We start from the raw sequence: 20,874 nt of genomic DNA on the forward strand, positions 1-20,874 counted from the left end.
GGATGGCGGAACAAAGAACCCAAAACAAAAAGCTTTCCTTGGCATCTCCTGCACCCCAGTTTTCAATAAATCCTGCTGCATGTGTCTGTCCTGTCCTGCTACAGTCAGTGCTGGGACAAAGAAATAACTCCGTGACAAAGGCAGTTTTTAACATCACCAAAAATGGAAAGTAAAGGACAAAATGAGACTTGCTCTTTATGAAACAGCTTTCCCATGTGATGCTGCCTGGGAGTTTCAGGTAGGTGATCTCCCATGGGGATGGGGAATGAAAGCTCAAACCTCCCACAACTTAGACATGACTTTCTATGGAAAGCAACATGGAATTTGTATCCATTTGCTTAATTTCATTTCTGTTATTAGCACATACAAATAGCTGCAGTGGATTAGATCCATGACCCACCTAGTCCAAGATCCTGTCTCAAGCCGTGATCTGTAACTGATGCCCAGGAAAAGCATGTACAGACCATAGCAAGTGGGCAATGATGCCCGGTTTATCCTCCCAGCTCCAGTATATATTGGTTAAAGAACTGACAGAACTGGAGACTACATCAAAACCATCATGTTTGATAATCTCTGATAAACCTCGCTCCATCGATTTAGACAAGCTGTTTTTTATGAATCCCTGTCCAATTATAAACCACCAGGATGTATTTTCCTACTGTAAAAAAAGTTAAGCAAAACTTCTTGGACAGAATTATCAGGCAGCCTTGAGAAAATTCAGTCTGGATATACTCAAAAAATAAATACATCAAAATGCATGTATCTGCTAAACCCCACAGTCTTTAATCAAAATTCCCACCGAAGTGAGTAGCGAAAGGCAAGTTGTTGCCAAAGTTCATAGCGAGAGCCATGGGATGAGAAGCAAAGTTCTGTCAAAAATGAGAAATTGTCAAGGAGAGGGAGCAGGAGGAGCTGGTCGGTTCTTGGCATGACAATCTCAGGCTGCCTTGAAGTCAAGGGAGCTCAAAGAGCCACTTAAGCTGGTGCTCAGGATTCTGCTGAACTGGGGCCTGAACAGTTATTATTTATACTCTTATCACACAGAAATGTGAATTCCATTGGAAAGGAAAAAAAAAAAAAAGTGAGAGAAAGGATAGTAGCACATACTGTCGCAGACTCACAGAAGTACTATAGACATCTTTGTTCTGCAGAATTCACAGAATTTACACAGGCAGAGGGACACATTGGATTTTTACTTGATGATTTAAAATGCTGGTATTTAGCTACACACATAACTCATGCACTTGTGCAAGGTCCAAAAACAGCCAGTCTCTACAGACACACCACGAAAGCAGCTAAGTCACCCATCGAGAAAGTCTAACTACAGCAACCCCCAAAGGTTAGAAAACCCAGGCTAGCACCCTGAGCCACACACACATGCCTACACTACAGCAAGGTCTATATTCCCATGGTCACTGCCATCAGTACCTGGGCTTGCAAATTCAAAGGCACTTCAACTATCTCCTACACCTGCAGCCACAAACACAACCATGGTGTGAACACAATCCATGCAGCCCACAGGCTGGGCTGGGAAGGCAACAAACACAACAGCATGAAACGTGTTCACAGCTTCACATTTCTACCATTGCATGGAAAGCAAAGGAGTGCAGCCTGTCCACAGCCCAGCTGGACCCAAACCCACCTCTTATACCACCTCACTGCATTTTAGAAGCAGGTTTAGACAAACAAAAGCCTTTCAGCTTCAAAGGGAAGTCCTCTAAGAAATCTTCCTGGAGGACCAGAGACAAAATCTTGAAGCATTCAAACCACTTTACTTCCAACCATGATAACCAAGTAAAACAGAAAAATTCATGCTGTACCTGCTCCAAAGGCAAAGAAGAAGCTCTTGTCTGTGTTCTCCCTTAAAAGCGCCATCACTCTCTTCCCCATCCTCTCATTCCTCTTGTAGATGAGCTCCTGTCTGAAATAGCTGTCTATCTCCTGAGCCGTCACCTGCTCATGGGGTGGGAGTGTTGTGTTGATGAAGTTAGGGACCTGAAATGGAGAGAGAGACTATAGTTCAGGTGTCAGTGGTTAAGTAATCCCCAAAACACTGGATGTTTTAATCTAGCCTTATTTAAACCACCTGAACATCACTATCATATACAAAATGATTAGAGAATGAGAGCTTGCAAGGCTGCTGGGAACTCTACAAAGGAAAAAAAAAAAATAACCAACCAACACACTTTTTTTTTTTAAAAGTGAAACTAGTATTTTAGTAAATGAAACTAAAGTTCTATTTGACTTTTCTCTGTTCCTTCAGCAGAATGCAATTTTAGGTGTTACATTTGGGTGAGTTACTAAAACCTTTATTCTCCGCTGGTTCAACACAGTTCATTGGTTATTTAATACCAGAACAAGTCCTGTAATCTGTTCTCAGCCAAGGTCACCATGAACTTGAGTAAAGACTGCAAGATTTGGCTTGTATGTGCTGTTAGGTTTTTAATAACCTAGCAGTTAAAAAAAGTAGGAAAGGCTAGCAAATCCAGACACAGGAAGATGTAAACAGGGTAAACCCCCTCATCTTTCTTGCAGCTTTACATGCTATTAGGTCTCACCAGAGAAGACCGTGCATTGCAACACACAAATCCCTGGAACATTCCTGGTATTTCCAAGGAAGGGATTTCCACAAGAACTGCTCCTTCAGTCCCTGTTTCTGTGAGGAGAGATGGTCATAGGCACAGAAGAAAGATGAAACCCCAAGGACTGCTGTAGTCAGGGCAGCAGACCCAGCAATGAGGCAAGACCCAAGCTATAATGCCAAGCCAGACCCAAGCCAGAAGTTTCTGATTATTAAGACAGGCAACTTGTTTTGACGTGCCGAGGGTCCAAGGTCTACCATGAGAGTCTGGGAGCCTACGGGCCCTGCAGCAAGAAGTGCTGGAGGTGGGCAGTGTTTGATGACCGCTAACAGGACCCTGGCACCTTCTGGTGATTTTCTGTGCCTCACCACTGGAAAGCAGCTTCAGCTGCAAAACCCAGGTTCAGATTTCTGAGTCCCCAAGTACATGTAAAGCTGCCAGGATTTCCAGGGTTAATCTGAGTTGGTGGTAATGATATTGCATGCACAGCCCATAAGGGGAACATCCCTCACTCGCTGTGCTGAAATACTTGATGCAAGGACTCTGTTATTCCAGGTAATTCTTTCTCTGGTTTTCTACTATACCAAATTCCTGTACTCATTTTCTAATACTTGCCTTCAGTCTTTGTTTTTCAGCCCACTTCTTACCCTCTCCCTTGGCCACATGATTTTATCACAACAATTTTTGTCTCTTCCCACCCTCTTCACTCATACTGCCTCTCCAAAAGCTTTCAGCAAGTCTTAGGGAAGGAACTAATTTCCATCTTCCCAGTGGCTCTCCTTAAAGCGTTTTCATCGCAGCCTCAGCTGCAGCTCTCCTAATGCGTGGGGGACCGAGCAGCAGCGATTTCTCACCATGCATTATGCAGAAGGATAAGTCTAGGCCTTGCTCTGGATTCCCATCAAAGGCTGTACCCAGCTGGGTGAGCCAGAAATGAGCACCAGATCTCCTGAGCTGGGGAATCCCATATGGCTGGAGTTAACGCTGCTGCCGACACCAACCTGCCCTACCCTGTTGGTACCAGGTGGGCCTTTGATTTTCCAAACGACTTCTCAACCTGCTTTGCCAAATCACCCCATACTTCTCACAGCATGTCCCTCCTTAAGGGTTCAGTTGCATTACCCTGAGTCATTTCTTCCTCCAGGCTTTCCAGTGTGGCTTAGCTTCTCCAGTGTATCTTGTGAACTCCTCAGAGCATGCAAGTACTTTGCACCTTGTTCTCAGTTTAGCCCTTTGCCACCACTCAGCAAATAATAAGTCCCATTAAGCCAGACCTATCAGAGACACCAGTGTCCTGTTAACACACAAGGAAGCTGCCTCGATGTCTGGCAAGAACATGAATTTGTCTCAAAGGGATGCAGGAGCAGCCTGCTGGCATCGGAGGGGTAAAACGCTGCTGGCTACGGCAGAAAAGGATGTTGTGGCTTCAATTCGTGGTGAAAGGCAGGGAAGGATTTTTATTGTAGGAATAAAGTCTGAGGAATGAGTAGCCATTTTACACTTGCAATGACCTCTGCAACGCAAAGCTGTAAACCAGTCAGTCCACACAGACATCATAAGCTTTTGAATCTCCTCTATACTGAGGCTCTGTGTTTAATGGAGTGAAGTATCTGAGCCAGCAGGCAGGGGAGCCTTTAGAGGCTGAAATGGGAGGTGAAATTTTTTGGGAACATCTGAAGGCTCAACACTCACATAAGAGAAGTCTCTTCTTCCCTGCTTTTGGCTGAAGGCAAGTGAAAGCTGGGAACTGATGTGACCTGATCTTGAATCACCTGCAATGCTTTGAGGAAAGCAAGGTATGGCGTTGCCTGCGAGGATAACTTACTTTTACACAAAGCAGGAGCAGCAATGCTGGGGGATCAAACGGATTTGTGCATCAGCTTCAACCAGGGGAAAGCTCTGACGCTGAAGGTCTAGATAGCCCAAGGACAGAAGTTGTGTTCAGACCTTGACCAAGTGGGTCTTTGCCAAGAAGGAATGCACCTTCCTTCAGCTTGTGCAACTCCATCACTTGCAATTCTGCGTCCACATTCAACCCACAGTTTGTTCCTACTCTTTATCTAACCTAAAATACAGTCCACAAAATGGAGCCATTTACTTGGCTTTTTTTCCCCTCCCTGTCTTTCTCTTCTATGGGAAAGAGTTTGCCAATGGCAGAGAGATGAATTTAAAACCAAGGGCTGGGTTTTGTCAGCATTTCTCACGCTTGTCCAAAGAACAAGACAAAGGAAGGCATCACCTCTAGAGGCACATCATCAGCTACGGACCCCGCTGCACCTTGTGCATTCCTGTATTTCTAATGACTGCTCCATCACTGGCAAAAATAAAACATGCACGTATGTGTCTGCGTGTGTGTGGCAGAGGACAGAAGACAAATGATTGAAGTAAGCATGCCTGTACACAGTAGTGCAACCACACTCTGAGCTACGACACTGACCCCATTAATCACCTCCGCTCCTCCCTGTATCGCAGTTCCTTTCCACAGTCGGTGACATACACCATGCCTGGCTTCAAGGAGGCAGCTGCTCCTGTTCGTTTAAGAAACCCTCTGGATTCCTAACCACCAGACAGGGATCAGGAAGCCAAGAAACAGTCACACGCAATTAGGAAGCCGTTAAGTGCAGTCAGGATTTAAGGGTTTTTTTGGGGAAAAAAAAATGTTTTAAAAGGATGGGGTAAAGAATGTACTGGAGGGATGCACCTTCCCTCTTCCACTTTATCAAATACTTTTGTTTCCATCCAGTGTAAAAATTGATTTTAACATTTTAATGATATGTACTTGGTGTTTTGAACTGAGAGTGAATGGATGAGACATTTGCTGTGCCAATGGGTGAGGGACTGACCTCCTGGTAATAGCTGAATACTGCTACTAGTATTTAAATATATAGTGGGATGGATGATGTGACTGTTGAAAAATCCTAGGTTCGAATTTTGCTGTTTATCTAGAAGAGCAGCAGTTGGATCAGCAGAAAAACACAGTGCTACCCATCACCTGGGGCACGCTCACTTTGTAGCGAACACAGGTAAAAGAGATAAATAGATTCTTTCTGTGCAGTCTCTGCGAGCCATGCAGTTTTCTGAGAATCCAACCAACTTATACATATATATAAACACACACACACTCTCTACATATTTCCCATGGAAACTCAATAATATATTTCCTTCAAAGGTGTTCAAAAGAAAGAATATTTTGTTTGACTGAATTAGCTAGAACTCTTTCTTTTTTCTTTTCTTATTTACTTTAGGTTACGACTCTCCAATGGACAGTATAGATGGACCCTAAACTCAGTCATTAGGTACACCCTGCACTTCTTAGTTAAGCTTTTGAGGTTAAAGGAAGAGAATATGAGAACAAAAAAGAAGTTAAGTCCCATTTGTGCAGAAATTTCTTCCCCTCCACACTGCCTGTGTAATTTTACTTGAGTCAGTATCCCTGATGGAATATATGTATGGGTAAAGCTCTGCACACACATCCAAACTCACAGTGCTGTGGGATGCGGGCCATAATTCTTCACCTTTGAAGTCAGTGGGAGCTTTAGGAAGAAGAAAGAGGAAGGATTGTGGACTGGTTATGACACTACCCTGAAAAAATGGTTCTGTTCCCATGGGCGATACAAATCTCTTGCACGATCACAAGCTTGTCATTTGGCTTTAGACCTTCAAAGAGAACTCAGCACTTAACCTCCACTAAGTATCTTTGAAGCATTTGGCTTTATTCCTCCTGTCTCTCAAAAGTCTATCTGTAAAATGGGGACAGCAAGACTTTCCGACTTGAGAACAGATGTTACACACAAGGCACTGGCTGAATCTAGCTGTTGAAGGACCCAAAGGAAGATCCAAAGTCCAAGACGATGCTCAGCAGTAACCTCTCTTCCCACAAATACTTTGTGGAAGGAGGTTGGGATTCTGCTGCAATCATTAGCATAAGAGCTAACAACATACTTTAGCTTAGAAAAATGCATCAGCCATATCTCAAAATCTATGCTATGCTGTCAGCTTTGTCTATAGAGACAGAGAGAAAGAAATGAACAAAAAAAAAAGAGAAAACAAAATATATTGGTTCAGAGTCTGTTATCACATTTAGGGCTCACTGCCAAAGTTCAGCTGAAAATTCATACACATTGGACTACATTTAAGTACATTTTCTTACTTACTATTTTTTAATATTTGGACAAATTTTCTGGGCAGAGGCATAGTGCCAAAGTCATGAATAGCTATCTGTAAATAATTTTTTTTGGACACATATAAGCACCATCAACTTTGGTTAACATATTTTTTTCTTGCTTTGGATCTACTGGCTACAGTGGAACTGCTCTAGATTCAGTCCAGTATCGAATCACAATCAGATGTGGAAGAATAGTGTTATCATTCCTACTCCTGTACACTATATTTCCCAATCCCCTGACAACCTTTTTCAGCCTCGTTCTGTTCCAGTGATGCTAGCCTATTTCTGGAATGTGCACTCAAATTGTATGATTATTTCAATGAAAACCCAATACTACTAACATTAGAATAAAGGGCTCCATAACCTTTCTTGCCTGCCTGCAGGCACAGGTGGTTTTCAACATAAGTCTATCTGCAGATGGAGAAGAGGAAGCTGAGACAGGGAAATGGGAAGCCAACACCTGCCATGGAAAATATAGTGATCCTAAAACCTGTCCTGCCATTATCTTCCTATATCTTGGTCAACTCTCAGCTTCTGAGACTCCTCTCTCCCCCGCCTCCTAATCAGCAGATAACTAATGGCTTTCCAGCCTCACCTCCTGTGCAATGTCCAAACTCCAGACCGCCACAAGTACAGTATCATCACTAATCCTTGCAGGGGAATCTCTTAATAATAAAAAAGCCTTATTTCTCCTTCTCTCTCCAGAGCGTTCACAGGCTAAATAGAGAAAATAGGAGGAGGCACACCCAGGGTCACAAGGGACGTCTATGGCAAGGCAGAGATGGCCATCAGCTTCCCAAGTTCTAGTCCAGCACCTCAACACAAACCCCATCCATCTTTCCCTGACAGGACGGCTCAGCCTCCATGCTACTAATCCTTATCCCCAGTTGTTAGCAGGGAGTTGTTCCCAGATCACGCTGACTACATTAATTTTTTTTAAACATGCTGAAGATTGGGTTCTCTTTATTAGTCTTCTAGTTTATGAGCTTTAAGTGGGCAGAGGCCAAAAGACAAGTAAGGGATCATGCTTTTAAGGATTTTCCCTGTACCACGCAGGTCAGGAACTTTTATACGGTTGACAGCACTACGCAAGATAAGGATCTCAAGAGCTGACAGCATGGCTTACGGGGGCTGCCAGGGAGCCAAGGCAGAGTCCCGAAACCCGCCGTCTCCTCCGACAAACTGAACAGCCCTAAATTCACACCAGCCCTTCTTGGGTCAGAGGCTGACATCTGAGCTCAAGTTATCATTCGTTTATGAAGGGAGGATACCCTCCCGTTAACCAGCCTTGACAGGGCATTGTGGTTTTTACTGCAGTGCTGCAAAATATACTGCTCTGGACTTGGAAGACACCTGTTTCCCTCTGATTTATGGACATTTCTGGCATCTGGGAGAGCAATATCCCCTTACTGCAGCCTCTGATATGAAGGATTCAAGTAGTGCAAAGTGAATGGGCTGTGAGAGCAAGCATCTCCATGAGGAGGACGTGGCTGCTGCAGAGACGAATGCTGCTGCCGACTCGACTGGTTTTCCTCCAGCACTCCTGAGTTTCCGTCCTGACGGAGATCAACAATGGCCAAGGAGAGGTTGTCTGGTTAATCTGATTTAGCCCAAAGCCCAAAGTTGGCAGCTGCTAAGAAAATTAGCTTCCAGCTTGTTACGGAAAAGGGAAACCAGGAAGGAGCTCTGCAAAATGTTGTTCAGAAGCACACATACTAGAAGTATACCCTGACACCAAACTTGGATACAGACTCAGACTGATTTGAAGTCACAGAAAGCTTATGTCCTGCACCTGCATGGAGACCCTTCCCAGGAGTCCCAAACCCGCCCTGCGATTGCGATTCTCCCATGGGGCACCGAGCTAAACGACAGGCATGTGCCCTGATTGATTTTACCTCCTTCCATACATTCGGGCTCAAGGAAAGCATGTTTAAAAAAAACATATATAAATACGGGGAGGGGGGGGGATGTGGAAGCAGAAAGGCCACAGGAATGGGCTGTGCATCTCACAAACAGCTTGGGGGATGATACTTTCATACCCCAGTTAAAAAAAGGACTTTCAACAAATCCCTGAGAAGTCATGACCTCCATGTATGTTTTCTATTTGTTTTTCCACACCAGTTAAATAGTTGCTTTCCAAGCACTTAGGGAAAAAAAAAAGCAAGCCACACCAACCCCTCCCCCAAGGCCTCCCTCCCACCCCAGCCCCGTTCCTGCTCCCCTTGGTAGCGATGCCAAAATATGCAGCCGGCCTCTCTATCTGAATGGATGTTTTGATTAAAGAAATCTTAACAAAACACAGTCAGAACAATGATCCCAGCCCCCTTTCTGCAAGCTTCACCCAACTATGCAGTGTATATTTAGGACCAGATTACAGGGATCTGTTCATTAATTGAATAAGGATGACAAGCCTGCAGTGTATGCAAATAAAGGTTTGGGTTTCAGTGGGAAGGGTAATTCCTAACTACCTAATGATCCTCCCACCCCATTTAAAACCCCCTTAACATTGGGATATATTTTGAGGCCAGCTTTCACGAGCTTGCAAACATATGGAAAAGTTCAAGTTTTTCCATTTCCCTTCGAAATGCTTTGTTTCCTTTGACAAAGAATAATTTTTTTTTCTGTTCTGACACTAAAACCATCACCTATTATATTGCCATGACACCCAAGTAAAGATACTGATCAAAGGGCAAAGCAGGGCAATAAAGTGAAAAAAATGGGAACAGAAGGTTTGGGTTTGGGGGTTGGCTTATTAAAGCACTGCAATGCTTTTTCCAAAGGTATTTTTCATTTTGTCTTCTGTTACACACTGGGAGAACAGCTGGTCAGGAGCAGGTACAAACTCAGGTTTAGTTGTCCAGGGCTCTTCAGCGAGTTTCTTCCCATACCTGTTTAGTACGATGTTAGGGAAAGCCTGAATGCTTTCATGAAGTTTGCAATGTGATTTTAACCCCAGGCAAGTGTGAACCAAAAGATACGGTTTGCAAAATATCACACAACTTAGAAAGGAGCAAAAAGCTGGTTAACAACACAACAGCAGCGGGGCTGGACACGGGACCTCCGGAGCTGACACCACAAGGCAGTGCTGTGTGGAGAGACAGCTCTGCCCTCCTAGCAAAACTCCAGGTACTCCCAATCCAACCAGCCTAAGCTTTCTAGCCATGCGGGCATCTGGAACAAACTGGATGATGACTTTTGAACTAATTTCGATTTTATAAGGTGGGGTTGTTTGAGAGGTCTAGTATAGGATGTAAAGATGCAGAACATCTCCAAGAAAGCATTTCGAAATGGAACAGGGACCAGTCAGGAGAAAAATAAGGAACAATTCAGATGAAGTCAGTGAAGTAGAGACAAATTAAGTTACCCTAGACACTGACTTCTTTGCATCTAAGCTGGTGGAACTGTATAAGCCTTGACTTTGGGTTTATCAGCAATCAACTCTCCCATAGGAGAGGAGAGGAGCTCCAGGTCTGAAGTCACCATTAGAGAGCACAACCAGTTTACACTGGAGAACTTGATCTACGGTGTTCACTACTCAGTAATGGACAATCACAGTGTCAGACCAAGAAATGTTGTGTCAAGGAGTACCCAAGAACATGGTCTTTTCGGATAATGCCTGATATTAATCCTGCCAAGTCAGCAAAGACGACTAAATTACCTCCTTGTCCCGCTTTTTTCCCCTCCCTGTCATAATAAGGTGACAAATACATCCTCTGGATAAAACACAAAGGGAGAAAAAGCATTTTGTACCTTTGACCCACAAGATACTGTTTAAAGAACTAACAAGTCTTTCTCATTTCTCTTGCACAAGTCTTTCCAAGAAACACTTCATAAACCAGCTCTTTAAAAAGAAGGGATAGTAAGTGCTTTACAGCAAACATACAGCAATGCACAGAAAGCAGCATGCTACTACCTTGAACTCCAAATGTTTTTCCCAATCACTCTTTCATACTCTTTTATAGTTTATTCCCTTACTAATAAATACAGGTAGTCAACAATCCTTAAACGTTTTTAATGTAAATCAGCCCTTTTCTGTAGGTGAATATGTGCCTTTTCTAATAACACAGTAGTCTGCAAGAAAAATCTTTGCCTTTAAATGTCTTGTTCCAATTTCTCTCTGACTTCCTCTCCCTCTCCCATTGCTTTCTCCATGGAAACTGGAAAGAGAAAGGAAGGAACTTCCAAGGTAAGACAACGCTAAATGCAAACATGTAATGAAAATTTTCAAGCAAGAATCTATTTTCAAAACCTGTAGCATGAAAATTATCTGTGCATGTTCCAGATTATTAATAAGAAAATAATCTCTGCAGTGTTTTCCCCAGCACTGCCATCAACAAGTAGACTTAACTCTCACAATCTGGATCTGTAACCAATTTTCTGAAACACATAAGCCAAAACATAATATTGCTCCAATCTGGAATCGTGTTCTGACATAATACGAAAATTAGACTCTGAAAATTTTGGCTGCGCTTCTGTTTTTTTTCTTCCAAACGCTCACAATATACCAAGACAAAAAGCCGTAACTCAGGTGTAAGTGGAAAGAAAGTACGATCCCACAGCGGCAGAGCAGGAGCTCTTCTGAACTCTGGGAAGGCAACATCTCCCCGGGAGCATCCTGTGCTACAGCCCAAAGAAGAGAAGGTGGGAGATATCCTCTGCTTGCTATCGGGGCACAAGCGGCTCTGAGCACACGTGTCACCAAACACCCGGGCAGCTCCGGGACTGCCATCAGTGTCTTTTTAACAAACGCTCCTGGAAGCGTTACTGACCCTTCGCCCGGACCCAGAATGAGAAACTCGTGGGACCGGCTCCCTTGGCGCCTGGGACAACCTTGCACTTGCTTCGCTGGAAAGCCTATAATCATTTTCCCTGGAAGAACGAGAGGCTGTGCCAGTTTGCCTGCACTTTGTTACAGCTCAAAATGATAAGATGCTTCCAAAGCGTTGCATTATAATAGCTGTGCCTTCGGTTTATGGATTTATCTTCCTTTGCCCTAGATAAAACTCCATTCCTTGGACAAATTAGGTCTGCTTGTCATTCAACACTCTACCTAATGGCCTCAGTTGTGTGTTTCTGCAGTTATTGAAGCTGGGGCATTCCACAGATAGTTTTCATTGATTTGAGAAGTGAGCCAGAAACCCAGTTGCATTTTATCCAGAATGAGAACAGAGCAAGTTAATGATGTAATTAGAATTATCAGGACTCTTAAATCTTAAACAACAGGTTTAAATGCAGGATGATAACATTTTTAAAGGAGTACATAACACAACCTGGCGATTTATAAACAGCAAGTGCATTGTGAAGTGATGCACTAAGCCTTTTCTTCTTTAGGGACGCTGACTACCGACATGGTGTTGGCGTATGGATCTCTAATGTTGTGTTATCAGGACCATTATATGCTCTTCAGAAGGCAGCACCCACTACCCAAACACTGTGTTTCAGCATGAATCCATGGGATTTTGAACTGCAGAGGTAACTCAAGATACAGGTGACATCATTCTAGTAAGTTATATAAAAAGCTCAGTTGTTTCTGATGGGCACAGTTTGAAGAAGGAGGCACAGTGATCCCTGAGCACCCCAAAGGGGTTGAGACACGTCTGCAGGCTGTGGTGACTGCCAAACAACTTTGTTGTGTAGCTTGCTTTTCCGTGTAAGATGAAGCCAAGACCTCACCTCTCCTGGCAACAAGAAGTTCGTTACACTCAGGTGTGCATAAAGCCCATAAACTGAGTTATTCACTGGTCTAACTTGATTTCTTCATTTTGATATCCGCATGGTGGCTGGGCCCACTGGGACTCGTACAAAGCCTGCTGAAGGCATGGAAATATTCTCCCTTCTTTCAATGGGCTTTCAATACAGTCTAGAACACATGCAAAACAAAAAGGTTCTCTAGATGAAAGATGCTTTCTAAGTGGCAGGTATGACTCTTGAATTGTATTGTTAACCCTAAATGGGACAGGCAAATCACACTACGAAACCAGCAGGACCTGGCCTGAAGAAAACTGTCTATAAAGTAAGCAGTGTAGCTGCATGCCTCTGATACACCAGATCAGCGACAGGAGAGGAGAAACCATCTTCTCCTGGACAGGAGCCTCTCCTCAGGTCAGGAGAATGGCTGAGGACAGAAGAGGAGAAACAATAGTTGGAGACCACAGGTATAGTTTTTGGGAAGAGTTGAAGGAGAAAAATCTCAGCCTTGGCTTTTCAATTTCCCTCTTAATAAAGTGTACATAGGAATACAAGGAAAACCAGAACCAGTTAATTCCAGGCTGGCAACGATAAATCTGCTCTACAGAACTGTCCTTAAAAAATTGAACATCTCAAAACCAACCACAGGAAGTAACTGGTGCAAGATATCCCTGAACTCAAAACTCTAGACCTATCAGTTCAAAATGTTGAAATAAAGACTTTTACATCAGATTTAAAATGGAAGATAAATTGTTCTGAACCCTACTTTTTCATCACTAAGGCTTGAGGTCATTAGGCAATTTCTCAACTGTTTCAGGTAAGAAAAGATATTCTCTGGAGGTAGATAATTTTCTGATTTTGCACTAACAGATTTTTTGCATTTTAATGTATCTGGACATACTGACTTCAATTCCCATGTGAGAGCGTCAGATAGAATTGAGAAGTTAAAGCTGCTGATCTAAACCGATGCCTCTTTGCTTGCAGAGAAGTTTTTTCAAAAGGAGAGAAAGAAACTCTGACTTCTTTGAGGGGAAAAGGTCTGGAGAAAAAGCAGAAAATACATCTAGCCTACCTCTACCTTAGGATGCTTTCTCTTCGGTATCATTTTGACCCTGCCAATGTAAGCCTCCTGACTGCAGAAGTCACAATGGAATCAAGTGTTTGCAGAAGGCTGTAGAAGCAGCAGAGATGTTTCCTACTCCACTTCTGGGTTACAGTCTAACTGAATAAACTCAGCCCCTTAAAATTTTATTAAGTTTAAGTAAGGATTTATATGTTTGGAAAAACGGTGCTTGGAAACAAAATTTAAGAAAAAGAGAAACAGAAAGGAATGAAGAACGTAATATAACCACAGAAAAGCAGAGGTGTTTCCCCCTTTCACTGTGCTTAATTTAAACAAAAAAAAACCAACCCTGTTTAGTCCTCCACTGTCATCTATGCTGATGGCTCTGGGACAGGAAAATGGCAGGGATTTGGGGGCCTGCTCACACCCCTCCATTTCAAGCATGTTATCCTGGCTAAGCCAGGCTTCTCAGCCTCAAAGTGGGCAGCATCTCCCTGGGGCAGTCCTGTCCCCGTCCCCAGGTGCCAAAGGAGCTGTCCTCTGACCTGGTGCCCAAGCTCCCGCTTCAGTCTAGGAAATAACTTTCCCTGCACTTTTCCTCCCAGCACCGTCCTTTCTGTGCACCCCCTTGGCACAGACTCAGCCCTGGGCACTCTGCCCTCTCCTCCCAAATGCTGCAGGAGTCAACAAGACTGGTGCTGAGCAACTGCAGATTTCCCAAACTCCCTCGGGGAGGCTGAAGAGGCTCAGGAAACTCGTCCGTAACACCTCAAGTCAACAGTATTAGCATTTCCATTTCTAGTTCTTCTTTCTGCTCCAGGATGAGTTTTGCTCTAAAGGCATCTCAGCATCTTGCAGGCGGCTACTGAAGATGTTCCATCTCCCAAGATTCACACTAGAGGAATTTAGGAAGTTACTGCACTCAGATATGTACTCCCCACCACCACTGTCCCCGCAGCTATGTTAGAGTTTCTCAGCTACTTCCTAGTTCATTACAGTGACCTACACCAATGGCTCTGAACTGAGGCAACTGATGGACAGGTTCACTTTTGTTCTGCAGCTCCCGCTAACCTCCAAGGGACAAGCAGGCACTAGTAACCTTATGAACAGCCCCCAAACGAATCCTCAAAGAGTGAAAGTCATGGCCTTCTGCAGGTCTCCATGCACCTGCGGGACGGAGCTGAATTCTTGGCCTCCACCGTTCACGTAAGCTTTGAGCCTTACGATGCCATTCCTGATCTTCTGTTCCTTTCTATGTGGTATTTCAAAGTTGCATTAATGCTACCAGCTGCAAGGACTTACCAGACCTCTGAAGTGCTAGGGCAGCAGATGGATATGATGGAAGAATGAGCACACCTTCTAAAAACACCGTGACACTCTTGTCTCCCAAGATTGGCATGGGTACCTGCCCTGAACTTTTTAAGTGATGACACATCTCACTTGGGATATTTATAGTTTTTCTGCACTTGTAGGCCTATTGTTTGTTGACACCTGACGAGACCTGCAGTACACTTTCAGCCCATGACAAATCCCTGTGCCTACATTTAAAGTCTCAAGAGAAAGATCCCATGGGGGATGTGTAATATTTAAGCCAGGCTAATCTAATTCGGTAACCAAATAGCAAAGACCCTCTCTGGTAGAGAGAATCTATCATCCTTGCAAAAACCACATAGAATAAACTTTGGAATTACCACAACTGGCAAAAGTTGACCTGAACAGGGAGTTTATTTTAGGTTTTAATTTTCTATTTTGTTCTGCTTGCAATTAAAAATAAATGGTATAAAGCTGGTTTATAAAAACACTACCAAACAAAAAACCTCTTTACCCAAATTAAAAACAACAACCCACGAGAGGAAAATACTTCACAACATTTAGAGTTCTGCAGGGACTAGTATACATACAGGGATTTTAATTTTCCATGGCCTGTAAGTGTTATAATCTCTATCAACTGCGTGCACTCTGGGACCATGACTAACACCAGTGCTTGAACTCTGATTGGTTGTTGGCTTCTTTCGTCTTTCTTTAATACTGTTTTTAAACTCACATTTGATCCAAGAATTTGCAGGGATAAAGAAGTTTTTACAACAATCTGTTCCTCTCAAGTCTAACCCGTAGGTCTGTTATAGGACATTGCGTCAACAAATCACAGATGTCTGTGAGTCAATGCAACCAGTGTGAACGGCCACAATCTGTCTCAGGGACAAAGGCTTTATTGCTGGACAAATTACATTGATAGAGATTAAAAGATGACACAGGACATTCAGATACCATGACTGCCTTCATGACTTTACTACTAGTAGTCCTTTCTTTGCCTCCATAGCAAATATATCACCACACCTTGCAAGAGTTATTACTCCATAATCATTACATGTTTATCTCATGTGCTGTGCCTGCACATTACAGGAATAGTTACAACCATTGACTTCTCCAGGATCCTCTATAGTCATGAGTTCTCTACTTTTTCCAACTCACATACCCCATCTTTAGAGATGTATTCCTACCTGAGTAGGATACCCTGTTATGTCCTGCTTAGTCATGCTAAAACAATGATTCACTCTCTAGGACCGGATTAACTGGGACAGCAAAGGGATTTTATCCCATTCGTTACCATCAACCACTCTTTCTACTATTTGAAAACAATAACCAGATAGGGAAAAAGAGGAGATGTGACCTTTTGTCCAGAATTGGAGGACCTCTGATTATCCAAGCTGATGTCTTTCTTCTCCTGTCGACGGGCAGGCTAGTTCTGTGATAGGTGACATGGAAGAGCAGCTCCAGCTGCTGCTGGGTGTCTTTTACATTTCTACCTAGAACTTCCCAGAGGGGCATACAAGACCTCTGGGAAAATACCCACATCATGGAGTGTGGCTGGGAGGCTTTGCTACCTTACAGACAGGTTGGGGCCATCCTCACTTTCCCAGCTGTTCTTCTGAGAAACAAGTGACCCACAGAGCCCTGCGCAATTCAAGATAGTGATGGCAAGATAAGAAGTCTCAGAGACCTCTGCCTCAATCACCAGACTGGGCTTACCCAGTCTCAGTTCTCTCTTGAGGTCACATAGTTATCCTTGATTTGCATTTGCTAATGGTAAACCACTATAACGATTTAATAGTCTTCCATTGGCAAAACATATACAATACTGTGGCTGCCAAAGTTGATACAGGTCCCACTGCACCTGAGAGAGGAACCTGGGAGCATTTATCAAAAAAAGGAGAAGTAGGAGATGACAACCAGTGACCAAGTTTCAATAGAATTAACAGGAAAGGAGAAAGAGAAACCTACGTATTAAATCAGAACCTCAGCATATGCCATGAACTACCAAACTGGTCTGGAAAGCAGATTTCTGCTCCATTGAGAGTTTTTAATAGCACTGGATAACTAAGATAAACAGAGACTGAAGGGCTGCCTGACACACATACAAAATTACTGAATTATGACATGTTTGAGAAGTTATTTACTTTATAGAGTATTTCCATAAGGTTCATCTCCTCTTCATATATAAGCTTAAATATTACAAAGATTTTTTTTTCCCCCCTTAATGAGGGGACTACATTCAACAAGCCCACAAACATCCATAATTAACTTTTTTCCAAGCACATTCCTAGGAAAGTTTTCCAGGCAGTCCCTTCCCCAGAGCCCAAGCAATACCAAGGAAACCCCCCTCTCTCACTAGGCAAACAAGGCACGTGTGGAAAGAAAACGCAGGGCATCAAAAGGAAGAGGGGAAAGAGGAGATGGAGCATAAAGTGATGACCCTGAGACCGGAGCTTTACTTATTGCTGTGCTACAGGCACCTGATAGGCTTTATGCCAGGCTCTTAATGTCTCTGTACCTCAATTCCTCTCACTTTTAGTTAATACAGATCACTATACCTCTTGTAGAGATTTTAGATCAGGGTTTTGGTAGGAGACACTTCCTGGCTCTGTAAGGGACATTGCTATTAAAGCAGCTATTTTTCTCAATTAGCTGGCCCATCCGCAACGCCTTTGCTTACCTGAGAAGTGTCATGGTTGAATATGACAGCATTCAGGTCTCCACAGTTATAATGCTTGATGAGATCTTCAGTGGTATATGGGGCCTGCAAACTACCTGCTCGGAGGCTTTCATGCTGGAGCAGAGTTTGGTTTAGAGCAAACAGCACCTATAGAAACACAGACAGGAAAAACAGGGAGGAGTTAAAGATACTGGGAATCAAAGCAGCAAAGCCTAAAAGGCCAAACTTTGAAAAACTCTCTTGCACCTGAAGTCTAGTGACCCATCCTGGCCCACAGTAACAAGGGTTGATCTTTAGGTATTCTCAACTGAAAGGGCAGTCAGAGGCAAGGTCCACCACTGGTAGAAGACCTTATTATAAAACCCTTGATATTCTGCATAAAGTATAACTTCACAACACATATATATTGCTCAGAGGTCACGGTCTGAGAACTTTTAGGCTATCTGTGCTGAATACTTGGCTATATGAGAGACTTTGGAATGAAAAAGCCCCTAAACAAGGAAACTTCTATTGCCTCTGACTGTTTCCTGTGTGCTAGCTTAAATCCAAAGCCCAAACTCAGTTGGAAAGTTTTTGATAAAAATCAAAATCTTCTGAACTTCTGAAGTCACAGTTGTTGCATTGGGACTTCCTGCATGCTTCCAGTAGCAGAAACTTTTGGAAATTCATTAATAGTCTCCCTCCTTTAGTTTTTCCTCCTTCACCCACCCTTTTGCAAAGTGAACAGAGATACTGCATTGTAATTGTAGCTGAGTGTTCCCATCTCAAACCTGAAAATACCAAGAAAGCAGAAGCACTCTTTACTATGTAAATTTAGGTAACCAAGAAAAAAATGTCCTTAAAGATGATATTTTTTTCCTTGTATTACCAAAAAGGCTACTAAATTTCACATGAATTACCACAAATCTTTTTACATTTGTGATAGACTGTGGGAGTAATTTATACCAGTTACTGAACCACCAAGTCTGGGCTTTTCATGCCTAGCTTTCCAAGACCTTCCAAAGAAACTTGACAAAAAATAGATGAATGAATCAGAAGAACAGCAGTTAAGACAGTTTGTCACAAATTATATAAATAAGCAAATGCAGTTTTCCTAAAATAAAGTGATATGTAGTGATTGCAAATTCAGAGCTCTGAAAAATTATATTGATTTGTCTTTTTTTCATGGAAAGACTCCTGCGTCTCTCAGCCTCATGTTTCACCATAATTCAGCTTCTCTCATCTATAACAGCAGTGCCCTCTCCATCCCAAAGAATAACCACCATCTCAGAATCTGGGTAAAGTAACCCCTGCTGAGCTCTAGCTGGCCCAGCTCAGCTGCAGTCTGTCACACAAATTCTTATTTACTATCTTAACTTTAAGCAACTGAACTCACTTTAAGGAGTGAACCCCAGAGGAGTTTAAAATTAACAATATACATATGTATTTGCAGGATGGAAGTTCTTATTAGCTTAAAATGATGATTCCCATTGAAGTTTATCTGAAGGGAAGGAAACAGTCAATTGGATTTACTCCTGCAAAACTTCAGGTATATAACAAATATGATCTGAGATTTAATAAAAATAAAAATAAAAATAAAATAAAAATAATAATATCTCCAGGACATTAACAGCCTCTTAATACAAAGCTGTTACAGGCTAACTAATATACACAAATTGGTTGAGGAAAAGCAAATGTTATTTTTTAATTTACTTTTAAAAAATATAAAGATGGTCTTTAAACTGAACCTGTTATACATCCATTTGGCAATCAGTTCCCCATTAAGATCCAAGCCTAAAAGATTTCCTTGCCCAGATCCAAGGGTCTCTTCAGGCTTTTCTACAAAGAGATCAGTCTTTCCCAGGACCACAGCCTGAAGTTAAGCATCTTCCTAACTTAGTTTTTCTCTAATTTAAAAAATCTGCAAAAAAATACAGTTTGAAAAACTCCTACTGTTTGAAAGGATCTGAGCTTTTTCTTTTTCCCCTAAGGGCTACAGCTCGAAGAGGAAATGGTTCATCCCAGGATTTCCTGGGGATTCTAAACATTTTGACTAATAAAAATAAAAGCTTGCAAAAACGTTGACAGGAAAGCTGAGAGCAGAAGTTTTCCCAAAATGCTTTTAGTAAAATGCTTCTCGTTTTTGATTTTTTAAACAATGGACGTTGCCGGATTTTTATATACAAAAATATGTATACATACACTCACACACATATACAAACCACCAACAAACCCTGAGGGCAAGACAGAGTGTTTTACGATAAAATATTAAGGAGGCGATAAACAAATCCTTACTTTACTCCCAATTCTTTTTTTTTTTTTTTGGTATTCTGGCTTCCTGGGGAAACCAGCCCTGTGCATTAATGCTCTGGGTCTGTCTGTCTGTTTCCTCCTAATAAATTTCGAACCCATTAGCTGATTTCAGTCACACTTGCAGAGAGTTAAAGGTCTTAAAGAAAATTGCCTACATGCTCCTTGAAAATAAGCGCCGGACTGCAGAAAAGCCCACAGTGCAAGTTCACTTCTTGTAAGACACCAAAGACTCCACACGAGAGAGAATAGGATATTTGGAGTTTACAACAGCAGACGGACCCCCATGCACCAGACCCCAGATTTCATTAGTGTCAGGACGTTCGTGTCCCTGCTCTTCGCCCCTGAGCAGGTTTGGGACCTAGACATGGTGCCGGCCACCAGCCGGACTCCAGCACGCTGCTACCGCTGCGGGGGAGCCCATCGCTGGGTTCGACCTACTGCTCGAAAAGCAACTTGAGAGGTTTTCTTTTAGGAGGGAAGTTAAAATTAGAAACTCAAACACTTGAACATACTAAAGGAAAACTGTAGCCACTTAAACAGATTTCTAGAGAAGTCTTGCTTAATCAAGCCACAACCACCATGGTTTTTGGTCAGGTGGCTCAAAACAAACTTAAAGAGAAGCTGGGTCTCGTCGCAGCTGCCTGCTCATTGGCTGGATTTGTAGACCATTTCCTTCAGAGTCAGGTTAAAGCCATCTTAAAACCTGAATTTATTTTTTCATACTATTCAGATAATGCCACAAAAACAATGCTGTTTCCTTTCCTTCTCTCTATCTTAATACCAGTGACCCCACGACCTCCAGCCTAAACCCCTATCTGAGTTAAATCTCCCAGAGGTGCCTGAGATTACTGAACAACTGATGACTTCAAAACAAACACACTTAGAATGACGGCCTATACACACTCCCACCTAATAAACAGAGCAGACAGTATTTGTTCTGGGAAGTGATGGGAAGTTATGACCGGCTCTGGGAAAGTGCATTTTTATTCATGCAATTTACGGTCCTCACATCGGCGCGCTTTGAAAGCCATTTTTGCACGGCTGTCTCTGGCCCTCGTTTGCAACCAATCAACCACGGACAACAGAAAGG

The 20,874-nt window shown here is 42.8% G+C and overlaps 1 protein-coding gene across 1 annotated transcript in view; it reads right to left on the reverse strand.

The window, feature by feature from the left end:
• The window catches only part of TRABD2B (TraB domain containing 2B), a 298,824-nt gene that overhangs the window by 113,449 nt on the left and 164,501 nt on the right, over positions 1-20,874 (reverse strand). The window contains exons 3-4 of the mRNA XM_068406852.1: positions 17,493-17,639; positions 1,821-1,995 (exon numbers count right to left, since the gene is read on the reverse strand). Of these exons, the coding sequence (XP_068262953.1) occupies positions 1,821-1,995; positions 17,493-17,639 (322 nt within the window). The remainder of the gene's footprint in view (positions 1-1,820; positions 1,996-17,492; positions 17,640-20,874) is intronic.

Source organism: Nyctibius grandis, chromosome 8 (genome assembly GCF_013368605.1).
Source record: "Nyctibius grandis isolate bNycGra1 chromosome 8, bNycGra1.pri, whole genome shotgun sequence".
Lineage (NCBI taxonomy): Eukaryota > Metazoa > Chordata > Aves > Nyctibiiformes > Nyctibiidae > Nyctibius > Nyctibius grandis.